The sequence below is a fragment of the Balaenoptera acutorostrata genome, chromosome 21 (assembly GCF_949987535.1).
Source record: "Balaenoptera acutorostrata chromosome 21, mBalAcu1.1, whole genome shotgun sequence".
Lineage (NCBI taxonomy): Eukaryota > Metazoa > Chordata > Mammalia > Artiodactyla > Balaenopteridae > Balaenoptera > Balaenoptera acutorostrata.
The window spans coordinates 25,642,208-25,659,985 of NC_080084.1; the positions used below are offsets into that span (position 1 = coordinate 25,642,208).

At 39.9% G+C, this 17,778-nt stretch overlaps 2 protein-coding genes across 6 annotated transcripts in view; one reads left to right on the top strand and one right to left on the bottom strand.

Annotated features, from left to right (window-relative positions):
* The window catches only part of PDLIM3 (PDZ and LIM domain 3), a 30,525-nt gene extending 23,575 nt beyond the window's left edge, over window positions 1–6,950 (top strand). For 2 of the 3 annotated variants that reach the window (XM_007177884.3, XM_007177885.3), the window contains exons 5-7: window positions 2,796–2,923; window positions 4,541–4,652; window positions 5,991–6,950. In XM_007177884.3, the coding sequence (XP_007177946.1) occupies window positions 2,796–2,923; window positions 4,541–4,652; window positions 5,991–6,180 (430 nt within the window). In that variant the 3' untranslated portion in view covers window positions 6,181–6,950. Of the gene's footprint in view, window positions 1–910; window positions 1,175–2,795; window positions 2,924–4,540; window positions 4,653–5,990 lie in introns of all 3 variants that reach the window. The other variant, XM_007177883.3, reaches the window with a different exon arrangement.
* CFAP96 (cilia and flagella associated protein 96) overlaps window positions 1–17,778 on the bottom strand; it is a 97,343-nt gene that overhangs the window by 40,057 nt on the left and 39,508 nt on the right. The window contains exon 7 of one of the 3 annotated variants that reach the window (XM_057537269.1): window positions 11,483–11,704. The exons of the other annotated variants lie outside the window; for them this stretch is intronic. Coding sequence (XP_057393252.1) covers window positions 11,690–11,704 — 15 coding nt within the window. The 3' untranslated portion in view covers window positions 11,483–11,689. Of the gene's footprint in view, window positions 1–11,482; window positions 11,705–17,778 lie in introns of those variants that run through there. 3 annotated transcript variants of the gene reach the window in all.

A 17,778-nucleotide genomic window follows, 5' to 3' on the forward strand; every position in this document is an offset into this window, starting at 1 on the left:
AGAAATTTTTGTAGTTGTCCTTAAAATTGCATGACTGGCCTTTCTGATGTTTTAATAATGAGTTGCCTTAATTTGTCTTTAAAAAGAAATGAGAACTATGCATGGAAATATATGTGTGCTTCCAAAATTTTAAAAGAAATAGCTATGTATGAAAGAAATATATATATCTTAGCTCTAAGTAGCATTCACAGAGTTTGAGATCACCTTATTTCCCCTCTAATCATTCATTTCAAGGTGACAGGCATTTATTGGCTGTTTCCAGAGCCTATATCAAATCACCGAACAATTTTTTAAAGTGTAGTCTTCACAAAATGAAAGAATGAAAGTAGAAAAAGTTAAAATAGTAACAGTAAAATATTTACAAAATAGTCTTAAAACATAATCTCTATCACATAACCTACAAGTTGCCAATTACTATTCAATTAAGGCCCAACTGCATTTCTGAAAATACTTCTTATTTTGAAATGTTTAACCTAAATATTTGATTGGATCTTCATGCTGCATATTCATATTACTATTTGTGAAGGATCATTCATTAATATTTTAGTTTTAAAAACTGCAGCTCAGAAATGTAAAAGGATGTCCCGCTAATGTAATTTCCCTGAGCCACTTCCCTTATGCACAGCTCTTTTTACATGAAACCTTCGCCTCGTAGAACATATTGTCTAGTAGAACAGAGCCAAACAATGCAATATCACCTGTACCTTTTAATTTTGTTAAACGTTTTTCAATCATGAATTTTTAAATGTCTTCCCTTTTGAAAATAACTTCTAGCCAGAAATAAATATTTCTTTTTCATTTGATTTAATTCACTTCTTACTTTTAACCTCTCTGTACTTGTTCTCTGTGTTCTCCTGTCTGGATTTTCTGGTTCCTGTGTCATCTCTGTGTAACGTGGTCATTAACACAGTGGATGCAGTACTCCGTCCGGTATTGACGGTGGCAGTGGACGTAGCACCCCTTCTTCTGTCAGTACTCTTAGTACTATTTGCCCAGGTGACTTGAAAGTTGCTGCTAAGATGGCCCCTAACATTCCTTTGGAAATGGAACTTCCTGGTGTGAAGATTATACATGCTCAGTTTAATACACCTATGCAGTTGTACTCAGATGACAATATTATGGAAACACTTCAGGGTCAGGTTTCAACAGCTCTAGGTGAAACACCCTCAATGAGGTAATATGAGTCTTTTTGAACCATCGGCATATTAACTAAACACATGCTCAATGTCAGCTTTACTGGTGTCTTGTAACACTGTCTTATCATTGAAAGAAAGCTTTGTGAAAAGCTTTCAAGAAAAAATATACGGATTTTTTTCCATATAAATAAATAAATCTAAGGATTTATTGCAGATATCTAGGCCTAATGATAAGGGCGATTTGAAAAATTAACCAAGTAGAGTTTTATGTGACAGATCACAATAAACTGAAATCATGGAAGGACCAAACGTATATGTCTTTTGAAAAACTACAGTGTAGTTTACGAATGTCTGGTACAATACTTCTCAAAAGTGATTTATAATCTGGGATAATCTATGTTTCTCCTTGGGGGGTCAAAACCTGGGAAAGGGATGGGAGGTTCAGAGAAGTTTTAAAAGAGATGATACCTCTTTTCTCTTCTAATGGCATCTTGTGGAGAGTTAATTATTTCTCATTTAAAATTTTTGCCATGAATAAGGGTTTATAAGTGAATATCTCAAGCTACTGCTATAGATATTTAATTTCCATTGATCTCTATTTTGACTAATTTCTTCTTTATTATGCATATTTGTTCAAAGTACTTTTGCTATCAAGCATTTTCAATTAAAAATATTTATTATAAGATAAAATCTTATTACTTCTTTCAATATTATAGAGCCATTATAAAGTATGATAATGCTTATGAGTGCTATGTAACAATATCCCAAAGATAACTCTTGGGATGAATACAATGTGATAATAATACCATAATGTATTTCAAAGCCATTTGCAAGGAGTTTCAGATATATAAGATGATTATTTCCAAATATGATACTGGTAATAAAAATATGTGCAAATAGCAACTACCTTTTCTAGATAATGCAATTAAATGACATAAAATAATAAAGCATCTCAGTGCCTGACATGTATTTTTATTGTTCATCATGAATATATCTGTAGAAAGTTTATTAAAATAAAGCTTCTATCATTTTTGTAAATGAATTATAATGTGGCTATTTAGTAGCCAACAAAGCTGACTTCTCTGTGAAAGTTGCTACATTATGCACTTTCAAACACCGACAAGTTGAATTTCTTCAATTTACAAGAAAAACGATACCTTTGCTGTCTACAGGAGTTAACAAAACTAAACCATACACTGTTGGTTTAATATCAGAAACGAATCTGAATTTTACTGACATCTTTATGACTGAGAATAATCAAACCGGGCTCACTCGTGCACTTTCTATCACGTGTATGTTGTCTTTTTTTTTTGAGAAAGGTTAATTTTGTTCACATTATAATTATATATCCATCAGACACAAGCATTATTTTTTAAATTACTATTTCCTAACAATCACATTTTAGTTGCCCTCCAAAGGATTTTGCCACATGGAGAAATGCTGATGTGACCCCCAGGTTAATTACTGATATTTTTAAGGCAACCCGTGTGAATTCACGTTATATTTTTAGCTATTGATATAATAGAGATTAACTTGAAAATACTGAATCTCTGTTCAGGAGTTGCTGTAAATATAGTGATCACTGCTTGTTGATATCTTGTGGCTTCTTGCACATACACACACTCCTGAAGCTGCTTCGCCCACCACGTTGTGTTTCAGTGAACCGGCGGCCTCCCCAGTGCCCCCCCAGTCGGACGTGTACCGGATGCTGCACGACAATCGGAATGAACCTACTCAGCCTCGCCAGTCAGGCTCCTTCAGGGTGCTCCAGGAACTAGTGAACGACGGTGAGCAGTCGTGAACATCTGCTGAAATGCTATTGATAGAGGCTACTGGAAGGATCAGGGTGGGGGAGGGCAGCAAGCATAACGGGAACGAGAGTCTAAAAACCGATTTTAATCAGTCATCAAATGATTCTTTGCTGAAAAGGACTTGGGTGGTGCTTGGTTAAGGTAAGGAGCTTCCAGACATATCCAGGTAGCCACCAACTTGGTGATTAAAGGGTGCTGAAGATAAATCCCATCCACAGTAGTCAAGGGCTAGCTCACGTTATAGATCATAAAATGTTGCAAAATTTCTCAGCCTCCCCCATATTCCAGGGTATCATGATCATCAAAATTTTTAAATAACACTGGAATGAACCCTTACTGTGTTCCAAATCCTGCGCTGAGTTCTTTGCACACATGGTCATTTAATGCTCACAATAACTCAGTGAGGTAGGAGCTATTATTTTCCCTATTTAACAAAAGAGAAAATGAGGCATAGAGAGGGTGGATTTGTACAAAGTCACACAGCAAGTAAGAAACAGAGTTGGGTCTCCAGCCCACTCCTGCTGTCTTCAGAGTTCATACCCTTACCAATGTTTTTCCACTACCAAAAGATATACTGTCCTTCAGAAGTTGCACAAAAATGCAAAATGCCCCATTAATATAGCCACTATCAAAAAAAAATGGAAAATGAGTGTTGGTGAGGGTATGGAGAAATGGGGACCCTTGTGCATTGCTGATGGGGAATGTAACATGGTGCAGCCACTGTGAGAAACAGGAAGGTGGTTCCTCAAAAAGTTAAACATAGAATTGCCATAGGATCCACAATCCCACTGCTACGTGTATACTCAGGAGAACTGAAAGCAGGGACTCAAACCCATACTCGTACAGCAGCGTTCACAGAAGCATTATGCACAACAGCCAGAAGGTGGAAAGAACCTAAACGTCTATCCACACGCGAATGGATAAACATAATGTGCTATATCCATAAAGTAGAGTATTATTCAGCCTTAAAAAGGAATGAAAATTCTGATACATGCTGCAACATGGATGAACCTTGAAAACATTCCGCTAAGTGAAATAAGCCAGAGACATACGAACAAATATTGTACGATTCCATTTATATGAGGACCCTAGAATAGGCAAGTCATAGACACAGAAAGCAGAATAGAGGTCACCAGGGTCTGGAGGGAGGGGGGAATATGGAATTAATGTTTCCTGGGTACAGAGTTTCTGTTTTGGATGATGAAAAAGTTCTCGAAATAGATATTGGTGACGGTTGCACAACATTGGGAATATACTTAATGCTACTGAATTACACACTTAAAAATCGATAAGATGGTTGATTTTATGTATATTTTACCACAATTAAAAAAAGAAGAATGCAAAATGCTCTCTGCCCCTCTGGGCATTTTGTAACAGCGCCCTACAACAACAACTACAATTTTTAACTAATTTTGTTTTGTAAGGTCCCGTTTCAGAACAAATTATTCCTGAACCAGTCCTGCTTCTTCCTAAATGATATTGTGGGCGCAACTAAGAATTCCTCAGGTTAAAGTGCACACCTTAAAATAGAAGTAAAGTATAAACTGTTGCCAGCTGTTCCCTTGCCATAAATGGAAACACTTTGTTTTTCAGATGACCGTCCTGCTGGAACTCGGAGTGTGAGAGCTCCAGTTACAAAAGTGCACGGCGGTGCTGGCAGCACACAGAAGATGCCACTCTGTGACAAATGTGGGAGTGGCATTGTGTAAGTTTCATTGTCAACCCCAAAATTCATCATAAATCTTGCTGTCAGTTCTCTATTTCTTGTACTTTAAGACTCCGTATATAGAAAAGCCTTTAAGTTTTATGAAAAACAAATTTCTATTCATCAACTTGAAATATAATGTCCACACATTTGGCACATTTTGACCAGAATTCCTTCGATGTACCCCAAAATTAGCATAGAATGTGAGTCGGATATCTTGACGTACAATTTCAGATATATTCTGGTGAAAAGAAACCGCCCCAGAAGTATATTTAAAAAGCCATTTCCAAGAATAACTTCACTTCAAAAAGCCCTCCCTTTGTTAATGTATATAGTCTTTGAACACTTCCTTTTCTGTATAAACCCAGGAAAACAAATATGGGGGTCACCCAGTTATTAATTAAAACACATTATCTTTACGTGGTTTCTTAAGTTGCACAAATATTGAAATATGATTTTTAGACATAGAGTCAGCTTCCATTTCAAGGGACTTCATGTGTGAAGAGCCACGCTTGCTAGTTCAAATCTTCAAGTGAACCAGAGCATTTCAGTCTCTCCACCTCATGCCCCATGCGGCCACCTCTTCCATCCCTTTTTTCTGTTCCTCTGTCATTAGCTCACACACTGAGGCACCATCTGTCCCCCTACCCGGGACTCATCCCAGGAGGGCAGTGGGAGATAAGCCTGGTTACAGCACAGAAGGGGCTGTGAGACAGAGAAACAAGCAGGACAGGGAGCTGGGAGCAGACAGGACCTCATAACACACAACAGGTTGTGATGTTACCCAAAGCAATTATTGCTCCCAAGTTGGAGTAAACTGTTTTGACGGTAGAGGCCAAGTCCACCCACCAGTGGAAATTCCATCTCCGCCCTTTGATCTGTTCTCTCTGTGTTCCATAGAATAGAGGCTGGACCACCAAGCTAGACAGTAATCAGAGGGACTTTTAGTTGTGTAGACAACAACCTTGGCCAAAATCAGAATCCTTTGCAGAGGTGTCTGTTTTATCTGTATCATCTCTCCCTCTTTCAAAGAAACAACGGGGAATGATCATGAAGTAAGGATCCTATCATTTGTCTAAAAAAAAAAAAATCTGTTTGAAAAAAATCTGAAAAATATTCACACGTCAACAACAGAGAGACACATGTGAAGCTTTACTATGGTTGTCTTGGCTCTCCCTGACAACTACATCAGTTCCACAGCTGTGCCCAGGTTTGCAGCTATTGTTTCCTGAACGTGACACAGATAACACCTGCCTTATCTGTACTGCTGTCTGCCTTTGTATCATGTTTCTGGCTTTGTGGGGGTTTTTTTCACGAGGCCTCCTTTTCCCCCAACAGCGGTGCGGTTGTGAAGGCGAGGGACAAGCATCGGCATCCAGAGTGCTTCGTGTGTGCTGACTGTAACCTCAACCTCAAACAAAAGGGCTACTTCTTCGTGGAGGGGGAGCTGTACTGCGAAATCCACGCGCGGGCCCGCATGCGGCCCCCAGAGGGCTATGACACAGTCACTCTTTATCCCAAAGCTTAAGTCTCCGGCAGACGGAACATGCACTCACGCAGGCGCACCCTCACAGGCAGACGTTAATGGCTTGGGGCAGAAGTAGAGCAAAGGGCTGACTCCAAATGTAGAACCAAGCTTTTAGACACTTATTGTATCCTCAGGAGAAGGAATGGGAGGCAGATGCCTGCTATAACAGAAACGTACATTCAACTGTATTTCTCTTTGGGGCTAGCAATAACTTAATGAAATTTAGAGCAATCATTTTTATGTCACACTCTATATTTTACATTTATAATATGACCATCAAACATGTAAACATCAAGATTTTAGGGGGAGTCTAATTGCCCTTCCTTAACCAGTTGATTTTGCAATTGCAGTACTTACGACAAATGACAATCCTGTATTCTAAGACAGCCTGCAGGTGTCTGTTATCTGTTTTAACTATAATAGTGCATGTCAGGGAGAAATTCCCTAGATCTCTCTAGTTTCATATTCAAACAGTTATACTACTGGATGCAACATACATGATAAATACATAAAACATTTTTAAAATACCTAACGAAGTGGCACTCAATGAATTCAGATAAAATCAACATTCCAATGAGAGGGCCCAGTCATATCTCGTCGTGTACACTAACAACTCAGGTATTTTAAGAAGAATGTGGCTTCTTTAGTGTTCATAACTCATTCACTCTTCTGAGCCCACAATTTCTGCTGATAGGAGGGGAAATTTTAAATTTGCTACTTAAAGGTGATGCAGTCTCTTTCAGATTAAAACAGTTTCTGCTGCTTTGAAAGAGTCTCTTTCATTTTAAATGTCTCTTTCAGTTAAATATTCAACGTCAAGGTTCAGGCTCCATCAAGGCTAGTTCTTTATTCAAGGCTGACCGCCACCACCGCCTCCCTCCCAAGATGGCACCTCCAAGAGGGGACACTTAGGGGACCCCCTGAGGAAGGGAGGGGCTGCTGGTCTCCTGGGGTCCTGCTTGTATCCTCTGCTGAAATCCATGATTCCACTTGTGCTCTGTTTTCTCAACATAGTTGGGACCAGGCAACAAGCCCACCTCTACCACCGCCTCCAAAAGTCTCAGCTCAGCCTTCCCTGGATTCATGCATCCTTTGCATCTCAGACATGAACCCCATCTGGCCCCTGGCTCTGCTTTGTCACCTTGCCTCTCACTATGGTGGCTCCGCGGCAATGCCCCGTTACTTGCATGTCTTGCCTACTTCCCGTGCTCCTCACTGGGGACACAGGGGAGCTTATGAAACTGTCCTCTCCAAGTACAAACATGGGAACCAGCAGGCTGGGGCGGTGGGGACTGTCTCAAGCCCTCAGTCTCACCACTGTGTCACAAAGTCATCTCTACCCTACTGCAGCTGCTGCCTCTGGGCCTGGAGCAAGGATTCTCCTATTGTCCCAGATGGAAAATAGGGCCTGGGTTGTATTGCTCTGGGATTCTCCCAAACTTAACTAATTATTTCTGACCCTGACCTGTCTGAGGTTTTGAACCAGTGAGAGGAGCCAGAACACCTGCCTGGCCCCTATGGGCATTTGAGATCAAAACTGGAACCCCTGAACCAAAACACAAATTCATTCACAGCGCTATTCAAATAAAATAGAAAATTCTGCAATCAAAGAAATGAATATATTCAAATACATTACTTTTTTTGTTCAGATGTTATTTTAAAATATTTTTTCTGGTAAGGATATAATCTTAAAAGTTTGGAAGCTAGAGGGCAAATGCATGGTAACTGACTTAGGAAACCTGAGAAAGTTAAAATCCAAAGCAGCAACGGAGAAAACTGAAAACCAACCGAATTTACTCTCCAGCATCTTGAAACAGCATGGGAATTGACAGCACCAGGCATTTCTGGACTAGGGGATAAAGGTGGAGTTACGATAAGGAGGATCACATACAAGCTGTTTGAAAAGCACTTAATCCCCACCGTGTCCCCTCTCTGCCCCTCCCCCTCACACACCCAAGACACTTGTCAGCGGAAGTATGCCTGGTGTTATCTGGAGAAGGTAAAACAGCATCTCTGGAGTCAGGAAGTGCCGTTGAAGGTATGTGTACCACATTAAAAAGAAGTTAAATAAGAATGAAAGACTCATGAGAAGGAAAGTGTAGATTAGACATTATATTGTACATTAATGTACATTTTATGTTGGATATCAGACAATATTTTCCTTAAAATTATATTTTACATATTTTATATGTAGTAGAGTACATAATGAACTTCTTAAGTTCAGATGTTCAATAATGAGAAAAAAAGTAGTACAGTTTGAAAAAAAGTAGTAGTATAGTTCTAATCTGAAATTCAGGAAAGATAGGGCTTAAAGCTGATAATTCAGTCTCTGTGACTAAGGCTTGTGAAGCATACTCTAAAATTGCATGTTCATTATTTTTATTCTTTTGACGATTAAATCTAGAAATTTAAACATATAGAGGAATTTATGACAGAACTAATCAATAGAAATGAATGCAATATAAAAATCGTTTTAAAATACGTAACGTACAGGGTGAAAATAGCAATGTTAAAATGGAAAGGAATTAAAACTTTGTTTAAAAAGCAAACAAATAACAGTATTTCCCCCATACTAGCACTTTGTCCTTCAATAATGAATTCACACCAGGTCTTACATAGGAATTCATGCCATGAACAAAGGATGCCAACTAGTTTTTATTTAGCTCTCAGAATACCATGTCTTCTTAGAAAGCAGAGTAGTCACTGTTTTTATATTTATAAGCTTATTAAAGCTAGCAATGAGCAATGAAATGATCCATGACAGAACTGGGCATCTATAAACTTTGGACTTATGATGAACTAAATTGCTGTTTTTTCAGAGTAAATGCAGAATAGAGTTGCTACACTCTCTACCAATAGGACGACTGTTTGAGTGAAAAACAGTTCTAGTTATCACATACACTTGCACCTGTGTAAGCAAAGGTAAAGCTAATGGCTAATGTGATATGCAAACAGTTTAGATTATCTCTACATAAGCTAATCTAAAGTTTGTCCATCACAGGAATATCCCAAGATAGGCAGAATAGAGCTTTGGGGTTCTTCTACTAACAACTTGAGTTGCAAAAGTTTGTCAAGTTGTCCTTTGAACAGATTTATTTCAGTACTTGGAAACTACTACTTACAACCATTATTCTGCATTATCCTGTCATCATGGCCTAATGTTTTTTTTAAAATGCTGTGCCATCTGAATCTTAAGCATAAAAAAAAGAAAATTGGAGACAGATTGAAGGTATTCAGATAATTGAAGTAAATAAACCATTTACCTGGGCTTCCCTGGTGGCGCAGTGGTTGAGAATCTGCCTGCTAATGCAGGGGACACGGGTTCGAGCCCTGGTCTGGGAAGATCCCACATGCCACGGAGCAGCTGGGCCCGTGAGCCACAATTGCTGAGCCTGCGCGTCTGGAGCCTGTGCCCCGTGACGGGAGGGGCCGCGATAGAGAAAGGCCCGCGCACCGCGATGAAGAGCGGTCCCCGCACCGCGATGAAGAGTGGCCCCCGCTTGCCGCAACTGGAGAAAGCCCTCCCACGAACCGAAGACCCAACACAGCCAAAAAAAATAAATAAATAAATAAATAAAAATCAAGTAAAACTTTAAAAAAAAAAAAAAATAAACCATTTACCTGATCTACATGACTATTTCAAGATAATCGTCTTAAGCTTCTATTCATGTTGTAGAGTACTCAATAAATATTTAGTTGAGCACCTACCAAGTAAGAGATGTTGAATACTAGGCACAACAACAAAATGGATTTTTGAATGTGTTGGCTATATTTACAAATTGACATTTTCAAGCTAATTAGAATGCTTCATGCAATTAAGTTTAAAACAAAGCACCTAGAAGAAGTGGTTGCTTTATCATAATTTCTTTCTTTCAAATTCTGTAGTACTATTATTCATCACTGCTCACGTCAGAAGAACATAAAATGAGATATTAACATTATCTTCTGAATTAGCTCAAAAGTTTGTCCAAGTATGCAGAGAATGTCTAACAACATGTTTTCCTTCCTCTAAGAATAAGGCATGTCAGCACACCTCAACTTATGAAAAACCCAAAGCACAATTCCATTATCCAAAGAATAATACAATAGCTGCTCTTAAAACCTAATTGCTACCCCTATCATAAATATTAAGCATATAGATTTAAAATTAAGATATAAAATGCCAAATATTTGTTTGGGTTGAAAATTACTCCATTCATTTATTTATTCAACTATTCATCTGGCGAAGGAGTACATACAAGTCATTATTTCTGTACCAAGAGCAAAATTATGTTGTGAGTTTCAGAACTACCTCTCATGAGACCAAATTCCCATTCCATCTCCTTTTCTGAAGTAGAGGGGGTTGAAAAACACAGGTGTGTGAATTACTCATCACGTGTATAAATGCCAAAGTGCACATATATCTGTGGTTCACTAAAACACCAGGGTTATGCTACCAACGTCACATGCAAGAGCCCGCGTTGTGTACCATTATGCCACACACAGCTGCACATGCTGCCCTGCCTGCCCCTTCACACATCTGGGCTCCAGATGCTGCTGTCCAAGTTCCCAAAGCTCCCAGCCATGACCCTTGCAGAACACTGCTTCATGCTGCAAACCTTCTCATTCCTCCTCATGAAGACTGTCCTTGATCCCAATCCTCAGATTAATGCTTGCTCTGCCAGCCAATGCAAAAGGCTAATTCCTGCTAACAAGTACTAATAATTTTCTACTGCCCCTTTTATGTCTAATACTTGTGTTTTGTTCTGGAGACAGCCCTTTCATCTAAAGGAATGCCTTCAAGGGTAGGAATTCTAGATATAGAAAAAAAAGTTAGAAACAGAACTTGAGGAATAGAGTGATGGGCATGATCTGGACCAAGAAGAAGACAGAGGGACTAACAGTCTCTTGGACCTTGGGAAGGTTTGGCCGATCTGTAGAGGTGATAAAAAGCTTTCCTCCCTCTGACCAAGGTCAAAGCAATGGGGAACGCAGTTTCTCTGAAACAAGGCACTCAGGTCAGATAAGTGCTGCGTTTGTGAATCTCACTGAGGGTGCGTAGGTGTTTACTGGTTTGAGTAAATTTAGCACTGGGGGTCTCATAGCCTCTTCTAGACTGAAGAGTCTTCAACTCAGTTTGCACGATTCTGTGAATATGCTACATATCATAGAATCACACTTCAAATGAGTGAATTATGTGGTATGTGAATTATATCTCAACAATGCTGTTATTTTTTAAAAGAACACTATTAATATAAATATGTATTTGTCACTAATCTGTTAGATAGAGTCCTAAGATTAGAAATGCACAGGAGCAAAAGAAACAACATGGGTAGGAATGTTCGTTCTTATTTAGATGCTTCATTTTCCTTTACCGGAAAATGCTTGATCATTGCTGATACAATAGCAATAAGCCAGCACTTACATCGCTCTTACTATGTACCAAGCAGTGTCCTAAGTGCTTTAACGATACTAATTCATCCAATCTTCACAGCAGCCCTGTGAGGTCGGTCCTCTTTTTCTTCCCATTTTACAGTTGAGGAAACTGAAACACAAAGAGGTTATCCAAGGTTTCTCCTGTAGTAAAAGGCGGAGCCAGAATTTGACCGCAGGTGGCCTGGCTTCCAAATCCATGCTCTAGACCACCTCACATTATCTCTGCACAAGAGATTTAGTAGCTTTTAGTTTAAGATGATTATAAGGCTTTCATGGGACAACAAAGCCCTTAGTACGCTTTGTAAAAATTATCACCTAGATTCCATTTCAGTATAACTTACTCCAGGTATTAGAGCTTGGTGGTTACAAAAATGAGCTTTGGACACGGGCAGAGCTGAGTTGAAACCAAGCTCTACAATCTCCTAGCTGTAAGGTATAGGGGAAATCATGAAATCTCTCCAGACCTCAGTTTCATCAACCATAAAATTAGGACAATATCCCTACTCTACAGGTTTGTTATAAGGATTAAATCAAGATAATTCGTATCAAAAGATCTAACAAATTTCCTAGCAAGTAATACGTAAGTAAGCACCTAACTATTATTATGTATACTTTTCACGGTTTAATCGTAGATTCAAAATGGTGGCTTTATTCCTTCTAATTGTTCTTTGGTGTTGGAAATCCGGGTCCAATTACAATGAGCACAACTGTGTCAAATTGGAAGTCACAGAACTAGACTCCTGTCCTTGGTGATCCCAGGAGAAGTGACATTTCACACTAAGACAGATCAGGTTCAGGAAGTCCACTGGAACTTTTCTTCATTTGAGGAGGACAATTTTAAAAGCCTGAGTTCACAAGCAACCTGTCCCCACCAAAGACTCACTGGCAATATTCTACGTTATAATCTTATAGCTAGAAAGAAAACTAAGGTCCCTCAATTGCCTACATCTATTTTATTTAGTATATATATATTTTTTTTTTGAGATTTTTTTAAAGATTTTTTAATATTTATTTTATTTATTATTATTTATTTTCGGCTGCACTGGGTCTTCGTGGCCAGGCATGGGCTTTCTCTAGCTGCAGTGAGCGGGGGCTACTCTTCGTTGCGGTGCACAGGCTTCTCATTGCAGTGGCTTCTCTTATTGCAGAGCACAGGCTCTAAGAGCGTGGGCTTCACTACTTGTGGCACATGGGCTCAGTAGTTGTGGCTCGCGGGCTTAGTTGCTCCGCGGCATGTGGGATCTTCCAAGACCAGGGCTCGAACCCATGTGCCCTGCATTGGCAGGCAGATTCTTAACCACTGCACCACCAGGGAAGCCCAGTATATATATTTTTAATTGAATGCTTACAAAATTCTTGACATAATATTGGTCACATTCAAATGTAATTTTTTCCTTACAACTTCGCCAACTAAATATTTTATAGATGAGGAAAAGTTTCAGAGAGTTTTAACTTTGGTACAGGACCAAACAAGTAGGGGAAAAAACAGCATTTAACCTCACTAATATTCCCCAGTAATAAGTCATACGGCTTGGAAATCTTTAAACCTATGAATCCTAGACATTGTTATAATTCTCTATTGTATTATTTTATTTACATCGACGTTTACTTACAGTCTATGTTTGTTCTCTTTATAATAAAAATCATTTCTTCCGTGAGTGCTAGAAAAAGGTAGTGTGGAATAATAAAAATATTAAGTCATGATATGATTAAGTAAGGCGTAAGTAAGAAGATTGTCATGAAAATAGCTCTGGATGAAGACTGGACTCACTGGGCTTCGACTTCTTTTCTGCAGAATGAGGGAAACAGACTGGATGACCCCTGAGACTTCTACCAGCTCAAAAAGTCACTGATCTGTTCTTGACATTGTCTTTATTGGTGTTAACTGGCTAGACATTCAGTTTAGTGAAGGCATGCTGTCAATGTGGCCAGGCTCTTGGTTCAATTTAGAAGTTTCATTCTGTTCCATGGTCACGGATACCACCTCTGACTCATGTCATAGCTCACAGTTGAAACCAAACAAGGAATATGAATTTATCATTGCAAATTCATTAGCTCCACTGGAAGCACACATTCTAGGTATCTTTATACAGCAAGGGAAATGAACTCCTTTTATTAATGTGTGATCAAGTGACCTGAGTTAGTGCAACTCCTTCGGTATCTAAAAAGCATAGAGCAGCTTAGCATTAGGAAGAAGAAGGTCACATACTGCGAGCTGAATTAAAGTCTACAAGAAACTACAGAGACTCCGACCGCTATATTTATTCAAACCAATAAACACCTACGTAGCCTCGATAAGCTTCACAAACAGAGCACTTATCTGACCTACATGCCTCAGTCCAGAGAAAGTGCATTCCCCATCGCTTCTGCCTTGGTCAGAGGGAGGAAAGCTCTATATTATCATCTCTGTAGAACGGCCAAACCTTCCCATGTTCAAAGAGACTGTTCGTCCCTCTTTCTTCTTGGTCCAATTCATCTCCATCACTCTATTCCTCAAGTTCTCTTTCCAACTTATTTTTCCCGCTCAGTCTTTCTGTGTCACTGACTCTTCTCAGCCTGCAAGCATGCTCAAGTACTCTACACCAGCCCAGAAATCTCTCTTTCCCTAACATCTATTCCTTCTCAAGCTCCCTTGATGTTCCTCTGCCTATCCCTGAGCACACCAAACTTCACTCTGCCTATCCCTGAGCACACCAAACTTCACTCTGCCTATCCCTGAGCACACCAAACTTCACTCTGCCTACCCCTGAGCACACCAAACTTCACTCTGCCTACCCCTGAGCACACCAAACTTCACTCTGCCTATCGCTGAGCACACCAAACTTCACACAGGTAGATGGACTCCACTTTCTTAGTACCCCCACTACAGTACACCATATTAATAAGTCCCCTTAAGGCTGCAGTCAACTTCCTAAAAGCCAGAGCTTGTGGTTATTCTTAGTGAGTTGTGGGGTTCATTCTCCTATATAGATGAAATCAGGTTAAAATTAACTCTGAAAGAAACTTAAAGCTGGCTGTGGCACCAAGCCTTTAAGCTGTTGAAGGCCCGCTACCCATCCAAGAGTCCTAAGTCACCAGCACAGAAGTCCCCTCTCTGACCAAAGCACTAACCTTATGACAGTTGCCCAAACTTGTTATGTTTTAGGAGTGGTTTGGTCACTTTTTCACACTACTATAGATCTCAGCTATGATTAATGATAGCCTTGTGATCTCAGGTTTTAAAAAAGATCTCCTGAAGCTAAAAAACCCGGAAGTATTTTAGTCTGGTCATAAATTGCTAAGAATAGATTTGACTAGCTTGTTTTTGTTCAAGCTCTTGAATTTGTTCCAGATTCTTGAATCTGCAGCTGTTAGTCAACAGGTGAAAATGGATTCTCTAAGAAGAGCTACTCTTTGAAGACTCTGAAATATTGTGACTCACAGTTTTTTTTAAAACGATTGGCAGTACAGATTTTAATTCCAACCTTTAGCAATGAACTTCACAATAAAAAAATAAATCAGATTTTTTCAGGGCAGTTGCTGGACTGACTGACATGTGTGGCCAGAGAAAGCATACCCCGTGACAGAAAATGCTCCACTGTCTATCTGATATGAGGTCGAATGAAATAGAAACAATCTCACCACACTGAGAAGGTAGTACAGGTGACATGTGACACCATATCAGGAAATAGGAACTCTTAGTTTCTACCATTAATATTTATACCACCTTTATACTTTTGGAAAATTTAGATGAAATATTGTCCTATCTCATAAAATTATAACTTGTTATGGGGGACAAAACATCAAAATAAACTGATTTGGGCAAAACCAGGGTCTCAGAATCAGGAAGTCTAGCACCGACCAGTTAAGAGAGCTTTTGAAAAGTTCCTAAACCTCCCCATGTTTCAGTTTTCCCCACACAAATCTGGAAAATAACTTTTTTCCATAAAATTCCACAATTCTCAACACCATTAAGTAAAAGCAAGAATATTTCACCAAGGGCTTCCCTGGTGGTGCAGTGGTTGAGAATCTGCCTGCTAATGCAGGGGACACGGGTTCGAGCCCTGGTCTGGGAAGATCCCACATGCCGCAGAGCAACTAGGCCCGTGAGCCACAACTACTGAGCCTGTGCGTCTGGAGCCTGTGCTCCGCAACAAGAGAGGCCACGATAGTGAGAGGCCCGCGCACCGCGATGAAGAGTGGCCCCCGCTTGCTGCAACTAGAGAAAGCCCTCACACAGAAACGAAGACCCAACATAGCAATCAATCAATCAATCAATCAATCTTTAAAAAAAAAAAAAAAGAATATTTCACCAAAAGCTTAATTTGGGGGCGGAGGGGGGATAATTACATTAGGGAGGGAGAAAATTCAAAGTCCGCCAGAGTAAGTGTTTTAATTCTCAAATTTGGTTACCAATTTCAAATGGGATAATGAACCCATTCAGTGTCACAGGAGCAGGAACAATGATAGGTAGGGCCGGGCAAGTGTAATGCAAATTTTTGCCAGATTCTTCTGAATATCACTGAGCCTTCATTTCTATGTACTGAAAACCTGAGTGCTACAGAAAACACTGGGTGCTCAACAGAGAATCTCAGAGACCCAGGGTTCTCCTGGTCTCACTCAGGAGAATGGGGTTTTCCCCATTTCTGCAGTCTAAAGGAAATTTCACTATACTATGCCTTTTATCTAATTCTAATCTATATGCTGGGTAAGCAAATAATCACTTTACCTGACTTTAGCAACTTGGCAATGAGGAACTTTAGGTTCAAGATTAGTAGAATATGAGCACACAAAAGAAAAACACATTGTAAAATATATTAAAATATATAGCTGGTATGGAAAATCACATTCTTTACAATAAATGATGGGTCAATTGGATAGGCATATAAAAAATGGATATTGACACCTACCTCACACTCTATATAAAAATCAATTCCAGATGAATAGCAAGTCTAAAAATGAAAGGTAAAACAATAAAGCTTTTAGAAAAAAAAAAAAAGCATGGAAGAATCATCTCATGACTTTGCAAAAGCAGGCTTTGGGTGTCCCATCCCAAGGTGGGAAAAGAAAGCATCCGCGTGGGTGGGAACACTGGCATCAGCAGTTGGAGCTCAAGCAGGGTGGGGAAGGTGGTCCTGCATGGGCCTGGGTGTGCATGGTGTCAGAGGCAGGGAAGACGTGAAGGTCTCCTCCACAGAGAGGAGGCCCAGCCTGCAGTGACGGAGCCCAAAGGGATGAGGAGTGTCTCTAGGTTGAGGGGAGGCCCGGCATAGGGTTCAGGGTCTCAGCGGAGTCGGGAAGGGGCGATACAGAGTCCTGGAACCTAAGTGGGATAACGAGGGCATCCATGTGGGGGTGATGGTGAAAGACTGGCATGAGAGAGCATATAAGGAAATATATAAGGGATAATGGAAGTCAACTTTCTCATCTGGAAAGGGAGAAAACTAGAAAGAGCACTGTGATGTTGCATTGGAACTGGAGGCATTGTGAACTCATGGTTCTCAATATAGATAAATAAACGTGGATGCGAATGTGCACGTGTGCTTGTGTATATGTGTATACATACCCAGGCAGACATTCCCTTGCTCTATCTACTAAGAGGGCCTGGGAGCAGCTACACCTAGATAGCAACTTAGCGCTCACATCCTGGCTTCTAAATACCATTCTCCTCTAAAAGAAACCAAGACTCCTCAGAGAAATGGCTGATTTCAGGGCTAGGGCAGGGAAAATACAGGATAAGCATGAAACATCTGACTGTGTCAACCAAATTAAAAAGTGCTCTAGTAGTGAAGGAGATGTGTCAAAAGTACGCAGAGGCCTGCTAGAGACACTCGCACTGACCCAATTAGGGAAATTTAAGCAACAGTATAAATCATGTCAGCAACAAGATAATCCATTCTAACCCACTGAATAAAACAGGCAACTCTGGGTCCATGAGACTCTGAGTAAAGAGGCATGTCATGACAACTACATGTAAAGCAAGATGTTGGACTGGATCCCTTTGCTGTAAAGGACATTATTGGAAGAACTGGTCAAACTTTAGTGGGGTCTGAGGATTAGATGGCAGTAATGTATCAATGCTCATTTCCAGACTTTAATGGCTGTATTGTGCTCATGTTGGAGTGTCCTTACAAGATACACATCAAAGTATTCGGAAGTAACGGGACAACATGTCAACAACTCACTCTTAATGGCTCAGGAGAA